The 15,185-nt window shown below is 35.4% G+C and overlaps 1 protein-coding gene across 4 annotated transcripts in view; it reads right to left on the minus strand.

Moving 5' to 3' along the window:
• Positions 1-15,185, minus strand: part of GALNTL6 (polypeptide N-acetylgalactosaminyltransferase like 6) — a 434,988-nt gene that overhangs the window by 350,933 nt on the left and 68,870 nt on the right. Inside the window, exon 1 of one of the 4 annotated variants that reach the window (XM_072928380.1) lies at positions 6,591-6,617. The exons of the other annotated variants lie outside the window; for them this stretch is intronic. Coding sequence (XP_072784481.1) covers positions 6,591-6,602 — 12 coding nt within the window. The 5' untranslated portion in view covers positions 6,603-6,617. Of the gene's footprint in view, positions 1-6,590; positions 6,618-15,185 lie in introns of those variants that run through there. 4 annotated transcript variants of the gene reach the window in all.

The following is a 15,185-nucleotide window of genomic DNA, read 5'->3' on the forward strand; positions in this document are numbered from 1 at the left end:
TAAGATTTAAACTCAAAGACTGCACTTGGGTTTAATCTAGCTTATTCATATTGCTGGTATTCCTCCATGTAGTAGCATTTAAGTCAAAATAATTCTAAACTATTTATATATAGACCTTTAATGTTTTGTATTACCAGTTACTGAGAAGTCAGCTCAGGATTTCACATGCTGCACTGCCTGGTGGCCTGGCTCCTCCAGTAAGCCATCTCTAGACCTTCAAGATCTACCACCTAGAGAGATCCAGACTAACTCCTGAAATTCCTTTCTGGGGATCCTGCTGACCATTCCAGGCTCCTCTCTTACCTTTCACTCCCACATATTTGGTTACAGTAAGAACTTCCAGTACATTTAATATAGTTCCTGTGCATGAACTATCTTACTCATTACCAGTCCCAGAGTAAATGGACCATTACCTAAACAGCTTGAGAACTTCCCTTGGTGTACAAGGCATCATATGAAGAACTGCACAAAGACAAATCAAAACTGATTAGAACATTTACACACATCACACAAGTAGAAAGGGTTAGAAGGTGACTGCATCACAAGAAACCAACAAGCCTATAACATTGCAAGATTTAGCAAAAAAAAACCCTAGATACTTTCAGAGAACTTTTTAAAATCAACGAAACACCAATACAAGGAAGTTTCTGCCTAATTAAAAAAAAGAGTGGTGGCTCTGTGGTTATTCATAGCTGCCAAAAACTGCTGCCAAAATGAACTGTAATGTTCTGTGCCACTTCCTAGATATAATGGAAATAGGCATTAATGCTCGTTCTTTTAGTCCACTCCTACTGATCAGGAAGAAGAAAGACACAGCAATTTTCTCAGCCATATACCAGTATAAGCACAAGCAACAAAAACATTTGCCACAGTGTGACTGCTACTATGCTTTTGAATCACCATATTCAAGTTCTCTCCAATCAGGAAGCAAAGACTGACTTCATTGCACAACATGGAGGTCTATTTCCTATCTGAAAGATAACAAATAACACTAGTAGCATATAAAGGCTTCCCAGATTTACCATGTTCTCTGTGTAACTCAAAAATCAATTTCCTGAAAACACACTGCCCTGAAACAAAGCATTTAATCATGATACATGTTTTAGAAACACCAGTGACCAAATTCTGTTGCCAGATAATGGAATCAAAATGGTGTAAGTTAAAAAAAGAATGTAATTACATTTTAATGTTATTAGATAAAAGTAAATTAGCTTAAGAAAAAGCTAGTTAAAACATATAAGGTTACTGTTAAGAGAAAAAAAAATCCCTTCTTTTGACAGTATAATGTGGGTTAGTTACAAATATTATTCAGGCTTTAGAGTTTTAAAACAAATGTCTCTTATACACTCCCCATACTGTTTCAGGCAGTTATTACAAAACAGTTGTGAATACAGTTTATGTAAAAGTACCTAACTTTCATGTCTTCAGACTTAATTGACCTTAAGAGTATAAGCAATTCTATCACCTACATAAAGCCCTCCTAACAAATTCACAGATAAATACCTTAACCAATATTACCACAAAGTAACAAGGGACATACAGCATTTTTTGTTGTTGTTTGTCTTCCTAGGAGAAACATCAGCACAGTCAGAGTTACAGAATAAATAAAGCACACAGTTAAAAAAAAATAACTAATATGGGTTCTTTATTGATTTTTAAATAAATGTAATATAAAGAGAATGTCAACAAAAGAATTCAGGTACTGCTTATGTGATTAAATAACAGGCAAGCAGAATTAAATGCTGTCAGCTGTGGTGTATTCCAACAACTGAACCACAATTTACATTTATTCTTTAAAATAACTTTGGTAATGAAATCAAAGCATAACAGAAATGGCTCTTTTTCTTCAGGCAGCACAGTAAAAATGTCAAATGCAATGACTGTCATAAAAAGGTAGGAATACAGAATCACCACAGAATTACTGAGGCTGGAAAAGACCTCCAAGTTCACCAAGTCCAACTCTTAAATAATCACGCCCCTCTCAACTAGACCACAGCACCAAGTGCCATATCCAGTCATTTCCTGAATGCTTTCAGGGATTGTGAGTCCACCACTTCCTTGGGCAGCCCATTCCAATGCTTAACAACCCCTTTTTCCACAAAGAAATTCTTCCTCATGTCCAGCCTGAACCTCCCCTGGCTCAGCTTCAGACTATACAATCCCGTCCTGTAGCTGGTTGCCTGGGAGAAAAGGCTGACACTCATGTGGCTCAGCCTCCTTTCAAGCAGTATTCAATGTGATAAGGTCTCCCCTGAGCCTCCTTTTCTCCAGGCTCAACAACCCCAGCTCTCCTCAGCTGCTCCTCAGAGGATTTTTGCTCCAGACCTTTCACCAGCTCCATTGCCCTTACCTATGAGATAATGTAATCTCCTCAACTGAAGTTTTAGGTGCAAATCTAAATGGGAAACTCTGCACCCACAGACCTGTGCCATGGGCATTCTATTTGTCCATGACATGGACGAGTCAATTTTTCATACACTTTATGTCCAAAAGAGGTTAGGAGTTCCTATTTACTGAACTCATAAAACTAAGTTTACATCCAGAATTGAGTGCTTTTTCCTGTGATGGAGAACCTATTGCAATAAAACAAAGTCCTGAGAACCAGGGAAATATATTAGCATAAATTACAGTTCAAATAGAAAGGTTACTAACTTTTTTTGTGATTTACTGCATTTATATTCAATAGTGTACACTTAGCAATGTCACTCTCAGCAAAAGAAAAAAGCTTCCTATGATGGGCAAATACAGTTTTTCAAGTGGAGCTAAGAGTGACCATATGCTTAGGGACTTGGAAAAGCATCACAATTATCTTGAAAAGAACACATATTACCTGCAGGCTGGACAAAAAAACTCTTTTCATCCAGTCTAAACTGTTGAAAATTATTTTGTGACTTCCCATGAGACAGAACACTTCAGACACAGAAGGAGGGAGATACACTAATTGATCTTGCTTATGAATGCTGACAGCTACAGAAATTTTCTAGCCACTTTCAGTATATAAAATATCAGGCATCACAGACCAATAAAGTCAATAAAGAGTATTTTTTTTTTTTGCACAAAGACAACTAAAACCAGCTGTATAGGATGCAGAATTGCCTAATCATGGCCAGACTGGAGAGAAAAGTAGCAAAAGCCCCATCACTTGGATTCTTATATGAAAAACAAAATCTCTAAAACAAAACAGAATTCTGGAAATATTTCATATCTTTAAGAGTGGCACGAAAACAAAACATGTTTGCATATAATGAAGTTTATTCAGTCCAAATAGTGACTCTGTTCTAGAAAATTATTTACATTTTAATAAAAATAACTTTTCTTCATGTCACTAATGAAGTGACAAGAACATAAATTGGATGCTGCTGTCTACATATTGAAGCTACAGAAATTTAAACAGTAATCTCAACTAAATGCAACACATGCTTTCCTGTACTACTAATTCTAATGTATGCTACATGGAATAAAAAATATATACACTGTAGCAATAAAAAATTATATTTTTAACTGGTCGTGAAAAATACCACATATAAAAATGCTTTGGTGTACCTATTTTTCCTTAAGTAGAACTATTTTTAACTGAGCTACTAATAATAATGACTTAAAACTGGTGTTCTACATATGGAAAGAGAATATAGAGCTAATTATTTTTGGCTATATAACACAGAACTTTTTTCTCAGAGGTGAACAAAAAGTGGAATTTAATTTAAACTGAAAACATGGTATTTCCAGCTCCTAGAGACACCAAAAAATTATTCTTTTGTCAAAATTGGTTCAATGAGTGTTACTACTGCATTACTAAGAATATTCTAAATTTTTTTTTCCATCTTTCAAGATAGTTTCTGAGTTTCAAGAAATAAGCTGATGTATACAACTGCATGGAAGACCAACACTCTACTTTGACAGCAGCAAACAGGAATCTGATGCCTAGGGTGGAAAACTTCTTGGGATATGGATCTCCTGCTGCTTTCCAATCTCAAGTTATTTGCTTACTGCAATATTCAAGAGGAATATCTTTCAGAGATACAAGAAAAGATAATCCAGCCTTTTAAGTTCAGACAAAAGCTTAATGAACAGCACCAATAAAAAGATGCTCCATTAGATAAACATAATCTGAATTCATGGAAGATCTCTCTCCCTAACTATGCCTAAGAATGTTGTTTAAAGGCTAAAAAGAAGTGCCAAGGGTGACAAGACCAGAGGCAGTCAAAGAAAAACTGTAGCAAAGATGGAATTCATAGGGCAATGTCTTGCACAAGAATAAAATCCTCATGTGTAGATATTTATGAATGATATTTATAAACTATATTTAAAAATCTATAAATTACAACAATGCATATGCACAGGTAGGTAGATACTCAGAAAAAAATGCCAAACAGAAGATGGGATCCAATGATTGTATTAAAGAAAAAAAAAACCAACTCCATCAGTGTACAAGATTTTAGAATGCACATTATCTATATTCAAATAAAAGAAATACCCACTTGAGAAGCCAGAGACAACTCTGCCTCTGTGATGAATGAGTAGAGATTCCCTTTATAGCAAAGAATAAGAATTAGAAGAGAATGAAGAGACTGAATATTCACCAGCACTGGGAAAGCATTGAATTGGAAAGAAAGATAACAACTATATCTAGAAAAGAAGCCAAATATGGGAGAAATTATAAATGTGGGCAGGTGATATCACATCAAACTAACAGTCAAATAAGACAGAATAATTAGTTTGAATTATTCTCATTTTTGCAGTAGGCAATCCTGAATGAGCAGTTCTTTCAGAAATGTAATTCTAGTGACACAAGTTCCATGGCTGAAGATTGAGATGGGAATGTGTGTGCTATTACAATACCTAAGATATCAGAATAGATCATAAATGTATGGGAAACAAATCATTGCTAGGACTACAATCAGACCGTCTTGAGTACACAGAGGTGAACATCATCAGAGAAGGAGGAAAAACAGATATTTCATGTCCCTGTACAGGGATATTGACACAGAAATTAATCAACTGGGTTGCACAAGCATTTCTACCAACTGAGGACACCTCTACAGAAAAGTAATGACCAGCAAGATCCATCAAAGTATAGTAAACTTACCTCCCTAAAGTGTGTGCAGGCCATACAACTACTGTGCTAATTTGTTAGTGGAAGAGCAAGCTTTACTATTTACCATCTAGGCATTCCAATTTTAAGACCTTTAGGAAAATGTGGTGGATCTGCCACAAGCTCTTGAGAAAGCAGTTGCTCCTTAGGAAAGCAGATTGCCACCTGCTCTTTTTCAAGGGTCTGCAATGATCAGCTCTAACCACTGCAGTAACCTTTGGATTGCCAGTCTTGAAAAGCATATATTCAGAACTGGACTTCATACATCATCAGTTCTGAGCTACAGATTGAGAAGATAATCAATCAATTAGTTGCTGAGACATATAGAATGTATTTATCAATACAGCCATATGAAACTTTATGTGGCATTTGCAAAAGTGAGTAAATAGGACCAAGATAACAAAATATTTCAGTGATGAGAAAGAAAATCTAAAGATCCATTTTAGAAATTCACATCATCTAACACATCAGAAGTCACTGAATGTCATCTACACATTTACTGAATCTCACTTTATTTTGAAAAACTCTTCAAATTTCTGAGAGACTGACATATGAAAAGATGGAAAAAGGAACATACATTTAAAGTAACCCAGCCAAAAGGCATAACAATCAGAAACAACACACTACAATTACAGCAGCAGACTTGCTGCTCGCTTCAAGTGCCTAAAACTTCAGCCAGGTCCTCAGTGCTTCAGGCTTACATTACCATTTCTAAAACAAAAGTGTTGATAACACAGTTTTCAGCATAAAATACATCAATCTCCTGTGGAGGGAGAGTACATGGCATTGATCTGAGCACCCGTGATAAAGACAGCAAGTTGTGACTAATAGAAGGCATTGTTCTTAAATGCTCTTGACAGGACTAAGAAAGCAGATACAAGGTGACAGAAATTAGAAGGAATTGAGACTTAGGAGTATATTTTGAGGTAGTTGGCTCAAGAATTAGAAAACAATTTTGTACAGATTGCCTGATTCTTGCATCATTCACTTGCTTCTGAGAAGCAAAAGCAATAATTTACCTAGATATCCATTGGAAAGTTTAAATTCCCAAACTATGCATCACTGAACATTCTGTTTCCACTGGCTTTCAAAAATCTGCCGCATTTATATAGGAAAACAGACTATTTTTCCCCCAGCAGCCAGCAGTGGACAAGAGAGGTCAGTGGATTTTTTTGCTATCATGAGATTATACAAAGTCAAGGTTTGGTAATCCAAAATGGACTGTAAGAATCAGCTGCTTTTCCTTGAGCCTCACAGATGTTACTCATTAGCTGTGGGCAAGCCACTCAGCACTGGAAGAGAATGTACAGGGGTAGTAAACTGCACTAGAATAAACAAAACAAAATTCATTGTTAAATGTAACATAATACCCAGAACCAGAAACTACTTAATACTCTGGGTATCATTTTTACACATACAGTCTAGAACACAGAAATGTTCAGTCAAAAAAAATAGCATTTAACTGAGCAGGGGCCAGGCTTCTCAAGTGTAAGGATACCTTCTTTAGCATGCACCACGCTTCAGTCCCTTTCTCTGGAGAGCGAGAGAACAGAGCTTTGTGCTGGTTTTGGCAGAAGGAATCTAGCATGCACTGGATGATGTTACAAGTTAATGTCCCTAGAACAAAAAGATATGAAAAAATAAAAGAAAATGCTTGTTTGCTATTATTTTAGCATTACAGAAAGAGTTTACTTATATACATCACCTTACATTCAGCAGATCAGCGCTCCTTTAGCTATGTTAAAAGTATTGATTTCCAGTACATGCAAGAGTTTGAGAAGATTAGGAGAATGTGTTCTTTTTTTACTGACAGTGAAGATGAGAAAAGAGCAAATTCAGCTGCTTGCTTTAGTCATAATTTCATATTTTTAATAAATCGTAAACCATAAGTTTTAGGTGGAAGGCATTATTTGATTTTTCAGCTCACTGATTTGACCCATTCAAAACTTTCCAGGATTTTTTAAGATTTTTATTCAAAAAAGGAATTTCTGAAGAAAATCAGTGTTAGTGATGTTTCATAAACCAGCAGATAAAACTCATATTCAATACACAATTGATTATTTCAATACCAACACATTCATCAGATCTCTCAAAAGACATGATCTCAATTTTAAAAACCTTCCAAGAAAACATCCTCATCTAAGTCCTCTAACAATCAGCTGGAAGATGAAGTTAAAACATGTTGTAGAGCACTGGAAATGTAAGACCTAAGCTTAGGTTGTCCTTTTCTTCACACGGTTCTAATAATAAATACCTTCACCTGAAGGAATTTTTCACTTCCGTCTTTATAGAAATGTATGAGTGTTCTCAGTCTGCAAACTAAATATGAATGTATGCATAAACTTGGAAGGCACCATAACACTATTTGTGCTTTACCTTTAAATTAAAGCAAAAAAATTAAAACTGGCATTTAGGGGGAATAAAGTTTATCCAATCAGAGGGCACAATCTTTAATTGGAACAGCTTGCTTCAAACTGCACAATAAATGTTTACCTCTATTTACCTCTTCACAGTACCTTAGCACTATGTTGCTTCCAGTACACTACTTTCACAGGCAAGGCCTGTGGTCCCAGGGATTCCAGAGGATTCCATACTCGAACATGTGGAAGGGTTTATTTTAGTAATAAATTAATTTCTCCAAGCTGAGTCTGGTTTGCTTATAACAGTAATTGTTGAGTGATCTCTCCCTGCCTTATTTGACACTCAGATCTTTCATTGTATTTTCTCTCCCCGTGCAGGTGAGTAAGAAGGAGATAGAGCAGCCTGGCTGGGTACCCTGTATTCTACCAGCATCAACCCACCACATTAGGTCAAACAGTTTTTGGACTATTTCAACACAAAGTACTCCCTCGGTGCACTGGCTGGAAGTGCTTGCTAATGCCGCTTTTCAGACTTTAACTTCTGAATTCCTTCAACTCTTTGGAAGCAACCAATTTCCTGTCCTGCTCTGAAGAGTTTCATTTAACTTGATACAAGAATGACTGACTTTTTATAGTTACAGTCTACAAAGTGATTGGATTTTGGTATTCTTAGGTTTGATAGAATTATTAATAAAGCCCCTTTGCACAGATAAGGTGTACACAAAATAAACCTTAACAATTATCAAAGTCTCAAATCCAATCTGGTAGATTTTGCCTCAAAACTTTTCATAAATGCAATGACCCACGTAGCAACGGCAAATTTATAAGTTTCAGATACAGCTCTTATTTTGTCAACAGCTGGGTTGAGATGATACTGAACAATACCAGATTGGATACTAGCCTTGCTAACCAATCCCTAAAAGCCAGGCAGAAAGTCCAGATATATACAGACACTTTTCCCCGGTCCATTTCACGTTTCTTGGTTTTTGATTAGTTACAATCAGATGAGCAGTATTCCAGAAGGTACTCCTTATTCTTAGCCTAACACATCTTTGAGATTCTTTACTTCTTTTACAGCTGATCAAGGGTTTAGATGCACCTAAAAGCACTAAAGTAAATCTGTATAACCCTAAGGGGCAGATTTTGACTTTTGATGTAATTTTGACTGTCTTAAGATTTTGTCTCTTCACCTGATAGGTAAAGGGCATGATACAGTGCAAAGGCTCAAAAAATATAATTAAAAAAAGTAAAAAGCATGTCTGCTATCTACATCTGGTAAAGACCTCTAAGGGTCTTCAAATGCATCTGAAAATATGCACATCAAGAAAGGCCATTGATTTTTTTTTTTTTTTTTTTTTTGACAAAGGGAAATAGTCTATCATTCTGGTTCTGCTACTCAGTTACTCATTTCAAACACATCATACTGTACTCAATATTTAGGTATCATATAAATGGCACAAAACTACTTCAGTAGTGGTGGGTTTTTTTTCAATAATGTTTGCAGTTCTATAAAAAGTATCAGCTAGAGACATGTTAACTACAAAACAACTGCATATCATACAAAAAAGTTTTTCTAATATAATGGACAACTTTCCAAGTATAATGCAAGTATAATCTTTTATATATAAAAAGGTTATCAACAATATGAATTGTCATGACAAAACAATTGCCATAAACTAGATAAAAACCTTTGTAATCTTGATGGGCTTGATACTATGCAAATGATGTCTTCATTTACTTTATTAATAAAACATCATTGTATTACATAGAGACGCATTTCACACTTGTGTTTTTGAGCTATTTTTAAATTAGGTTAGATTTGACAAGGGACTATTTGTGGTAATGTGGTAATTAAGATTTGAACAGATGTCAGCATTAATAAGGGATTCAAATGAAGTGTAGGAAATAAACGTACTCTTTTAGCTGCGCTGGCACACCAGGCATCATTGAGAAGAGATGACAGCATGGATTCAGCAGTTCTTTTTTCATAAGAGTTTCTGAAAAATTGTCCACTAACTCAGGTTTTCTGATACTCATTCATTTTGCATCATCTTTCAGAATGTCTTGATTTTAAAATAAATTACTGTTCTATCAATATTTATGACATTAAAGAACTTGATTGATATCTTATAATTGCAACAGTCTTTCATAACAAATTATCTTTTGTGCTATTGCTCATCACTTTAAAAAATAATCTATACCTAGATTTTCTTAGTCTCTTGTTACAGTAGATTGCTTAAGCACATAATGCTGTGAGCAACATCTTTCAGAAATTACAAGCTAAATTCAGAGACAGATCCAACTTTTAAATTCAGTTCAAAGAAACCAATATTTACACTGTGTACACTCAACTAGAATAAGAAGTATATAAATTCACCATTAGCTAATAAAGATGAACAAATGTGAGCTGCTTATTTGATTTGCAGTCCCTCATTTAACCTGTATCTACACTGGTAAGTAAACTCAGTGAGACATCATTCTCTGCCCCCAAAACTAACGGGTACACCAGGCGCCAAATTCCCCTAACCCTCAAATCAACACAGCCATTTCCAAATAAATTTGGCAGTGGTGACCAGCCATCCTAAGCCCTGAATTTCGTTGATGCACTGTTGGCTGACGTAACCAACATCACATTCTGGGTGTCAGAGCTCTAATCCATGCCTTGGCCCTTTTTTTATGTTAAGTCAGCAAATTCCTCTGTCTATTGACTGAAATATTGTAAATGTCTTCACTGTCTCACATCACAAGCCAATAACATTTTTATTTATAAAAACTAAAAAAGGAATTTATGAAATTTCCAGTTGATTTCTCCATTGCTTATCTTTTTCCAAAGGTGACTTCAATGGAGTTTGGATTGAGTAAGAGAAGAAACAGTGCAAGAAGCTGTCCTGAAAAGGAAGGTTGGATGGTTGTTTTAAAAATCTCTTATTAGAGAAAAACTATCTTTTCTGGGTTTTGTTCTATTTCTTATAACACATTTCACAGCTACATTCATAGCATCATATTAAGAACCCCTTTCATTTAGAAAGTCTCATTATAATTTTCATGTCTCATTACAAACTCGGGAGGAAGATCCATGAATTTGACTCATAACAGTTTATGCAAATATATTTCAACCTATCAAGCATTCATTATACTTTTAAAGTAGAAAAATAATAGATTAACATACAACAGCAAATTGCCTCATTACCATGCAAAAACTGGCATGTGTCTAAGCAACAACCTCTCTGCAAACTAAAACAATTTATACTTCTGACCCTGTGATCACTTATACCCAGAATATAAGGCAAGAAAAGTACTATTAGAAGGCTTGGGACATTTAAACTAGTTGTTAGAACTGGTTCCTGTCGTATGCAGAAATTCTGATATGCAGATTATGTTATAGGCACTATTAAGTCAAGCTTCATGACTCTATGCCATTTCTGGAAGTAGAAAGCTGAAACAGTGTTCAGTAAGAATATTAAGTAAAAGTGTCTCTGAAAGAACAAGTTTCTTAAGGAAAAAAGCAAATCCACATAGCATTTTAAATTATTATTTGGCACTAGTAAAAAGATAATGCTTCTTCTCAATGAACATAGAGCTGATTCTTATGCACTTTTTTTGCTTTTCTTTTATTAATGGGCAATAAGGTATCAGTTAACTTAAAAGTAACACGCCGAGGAAGTGTCAAATTTCAGAAATACTGCCATCTACCTAAAAATCTTCCAGACTATCCAGTACATGAAACATGACCAGACAGCTCTGGACCACAATACTCAGAAAGAGAGATCCCGCCATTATGTGTCAAAAACTATCAGAATGTGCCAGACAAGTGTGCTGACATTAAAAAAGGAACCTGAGACCCAATGAGATAAGAGAAGGCTATAGGCAAAAAGTTTACAGGATTTGTAAAAAAAACCCTGTTCTGGAGTAATATCATACAAATAGGCAAAGACTGAAACTGTGTCTGAAAAACCACAAAAATACAATCCATATTACATTCCTTTGCAACAGTTTACAGCCACTAGTTCTTGCTTAATGTGTATGAAGAAGCTGACAGTAACCTCACTGTACTATGGGCAATGCCATGGACATACAATGCTAACTATTGCAAGAATTATTCCTGAGAAAGAAAAGTAAATAGGATTAAAACTCTACATTCAAACCAAAAAGACACAAAATCCAGCTCATGTATGTCAAGCAACACAAACTGCAGCACGGGAAACAAATCTAAGCATACAAGCAGTGCTCATATTTGGAAGAAAATGCAAACAATGGCAATATGTTGTTGCCTTCGCAAGGCTTAAAAACTGAACATGAGAAAACAGCAAAGCAAGTGCAGCACTAGCAAAAAGGATGAGAAAAGTACCATTAATCCAATTAAGGTCTTCACAGAGTACTGGACAAATATTGCAACTATTTGAAAACTATCAGTTCATCAGAGTGAATGGATATGAGGACTTGATTATTTTCTGTTTAGACTGACACAGAGGCCCATGTGTGCCAAGTGCAGTAATATTAGGAGTGAATAGCCATGGGCAAGCAGAAGTGTTAAAAATTAATAATAATCTTACTGGTATAGCATTTGCTCCAGTCCTGTCTCAATAATAAAATAATTTCAGAGCAAAATTTTAAAATTTTTAAGATTTCTGCATCTGGACTTAGTTGTCCTGGTTATAGAGGACCAAAACCTCAAGTGTTCATCAGAGAAAATATCTCTGTGTTTGAAGGGGCATTTTTATTTTGAGATTTTCAATCTACTTGTTGGGTCTTTTTCCTTATTTACAGGTGTAATCTAAAGTATCACACTTTGTTATGTCAAATCCTGAACCTTTTTCACCTGTTGATACCCAACACAGCATTCTCTGTTGGAGTCATTTAGATAATATAGCAGCTCATTATCAAATTGAAATGCACCTTATACAGAAGATATTGTACTGCCAAATTTTGGCAACACATGAGAAAATCACTGAGAAATGTGTGTGCAGTTCCTTAGCGAGTGCTGCAATACAATTACTGTTTTTTCTCAGTCATTTCCAATGGATTATTGCTCACACTTTGACGACTTTCTGGACTCCCGACAGATTACTGCTATAACATGTTTCCTCAGTGTTCATTTCACTGCCCTTTGCAAGGTAATTACTCTGCCATTCACTCTGTTTTCAGCCAGATAAAGAACACTTTTTTACATAATTCTTGTTTCTCTGGCATTCGTTACACACAGACAACCTATCTCGTGTGGGAAAGGTGGCATTTATACACAGCTATATCTTTTTATTCTCTTTTGCAGTTCAATTCAGGCAGACATTTCCATCTTGTACTATTTGGGCTGGCAAAAAACTGCCAGCACACAAAACCACTTTTCCTGCTTCCTCCAGGACTTTTTCCACTGTCACATTATTTTATTTCCTATTAATTATTAGCAGCAAGAGTACCCATCTCCCTTCTATTCCTCTTCCAAGCTGCTTTGAGCACCAGAGATTATGAATATTATAGTTTCTTGCAAAGAGGGAAAAACACCCTACAAAGGAAAAGCCTTACTATTTTTGCATAAACATTTAAAGCACGAATATTTAAAATGCCAGTAATTTCAAGATATCCCTAGTGCAGAAGATCATTTCTCATATGGGATTACACTAACCAGTTCACAAACTACTTTCTACATTATCCAAGACAGACATAAAAAACCTCCACAACCCAAAGAAACTAAACGTCCATGAAACACACACCCTCAACCCCCAAACCCATTCATCAAAAACAAATCAAAAGCCACCCACTCCAGGTCCTGAAATGTAAAACAATTTAAAAATCATAACTAAAAAAAAAGGAAAAAAATAATTTGTTTTCATTTCACTCTGGCCACAGGTTTAGTGTAACATTTTGGAAAATTCTCTCAGTCCTGTGATTTTAAGGAAGCCTGATAACATCAGCAAAGTATTTCCACATAAAATGTTAAAACTGCTCCATTTCTCAGAAACATAAAGGAACTTTATTTGATTTCCTAAATTTATCTTGGTCTGCTAATCTTCCCAAAGACAGTGTGATCCTCTTTGACCTCAAGATTTCTGTAGCAGTGCCTCAATTCCCATACATATAACACAGCAACGTGAACCTGGAGATTTCCAGGATCACCCTGAGCAGGATTTTCTGACTCATCACATAGTACATAGGATCCTGAAGCAACATCCATCCACAGTGGGCTCAACAGTGTTTTTTCCCAGGTTCCAATTTTACTGTCCCTCTGTACATCGTCAGGTATCATTTGACCTAATAAATGCTGTCTCATATAATGAGCAACAAAAAGTGAAAAGCTCTGTGTGAATACAAGTAAAATGCACAAAAGTTAATTATGTTAAAGGATTCCCAACTAGTAATCATATATATATTACATATATATATATATATATAAAAACAGGTAACACTTTTTGAATTAAGCCAAAAAACAAAAGTATGAAGACAGCAAGTGCTCTTCGCACTGAAAAATGCTGAACTAGAACAATAGCCCTAAAATGAGCTTGCAGTTTTAATTATATGTGACTTTGCTTATAAAGAAAATCAGAAATTCAGTGTCTATGTGACATTTCCACAGGCTGAGTTATAACAACTCTATATACAATGGTTCCAGATATTTCAGGATGAGCAATATTGTTATGAATTACAAGATGAAAGACAATTCTCACAAATTCTGGCAAACACAGACAATTTTCTCTGCTTTGATATAGAAGGCACTCTCCCTCTTGCTACAGCTACCTGAACAAGCCAGGAAGCCTGCCTTAATCTGCTATCCAAATATGGCACAGTTTGTCTGTAGTTTTGACTAAATGTGGCCCTAAGTGATTAAAATATCAGACCATCTGTATGTAGAACACTCTCAACAAACACATCATACAGGAAAATTATTTGTTGCGATTTACATATTTATGGTATTCAGAATCATAATGTAAATCATACATTTTCAAACAGATCCACTTAAGAGTCTTTTCTGTAAAGTTTCTTTAGCTGTAGGATACCAGATAAAGCAGCGATGCAGTGGAAACAGGAAATACACTCGCTTTATGTTATATGTATGTTTGGCACTAAAGATGAGCAATGAGCTACAGAAATTATAAACTTCAGGCTATGCCCTTAGTCACACTGGTTTAGAGCTTCTGCAAAAACAAAACAGCACTGAAACAGGAGAAAGCTATGCTGAACACCTGGGATGGAGAGAAGTGGAAAAAAATCTAGAAAAGTTACTGTAATCCTATTTACTAATAAAGAAATAGAAAATATTTTCCTGTTGTAGCATGAAAATCTACAGTTTTCAATTATTCACAGCATTACTTTCATGTTAATAAGAAGGAGATATGAATGTTTTATTAGGTCAAAGGAGTTTATTCCTGCTGACAATTCTAACTATGAGCCTGACAATTCCGTACTTATATTCTGTTAAATGTTTCTATGTTTTAAAGAGCATTTTTTTATCATTCACAGTCTTTTACATCCTGTGGAGGGTTTTGTTGTAATGACTGGTTATAACCACTGTCCTTTAACACCTAATATAACAAATATATAGACCCAACTGATTCCAAAGTTATTTTAGCAACACCACATCAGGACCATGAAAGGCACTCAAACAGTCTCACGCAGAACCTCTATGACACATAATTCTGCAGGTTAGCTCTGAGAAGCTATTTGTCTTCACTGAACTACTGAAGATGGGAATGATCATACTGGCATTGGTATAATTCAGTGGAGACATTGATGGAGTAAGA

The sequence above is a fragment of the Taeniopygia guttata genome, chromosome 4 (assembly GCF_048771995.1).
Source record: "Taeniopygia guttata chromosome 4, bTaeGut7.mat, whole genome shotgun sequence".
NCBI classification, from domain to species: Eukaryota; Metazoa; Chordata; class Aves; order Passeriformes; family Estrildidae; genus Taeniopygia; species Taeniopygia guttata.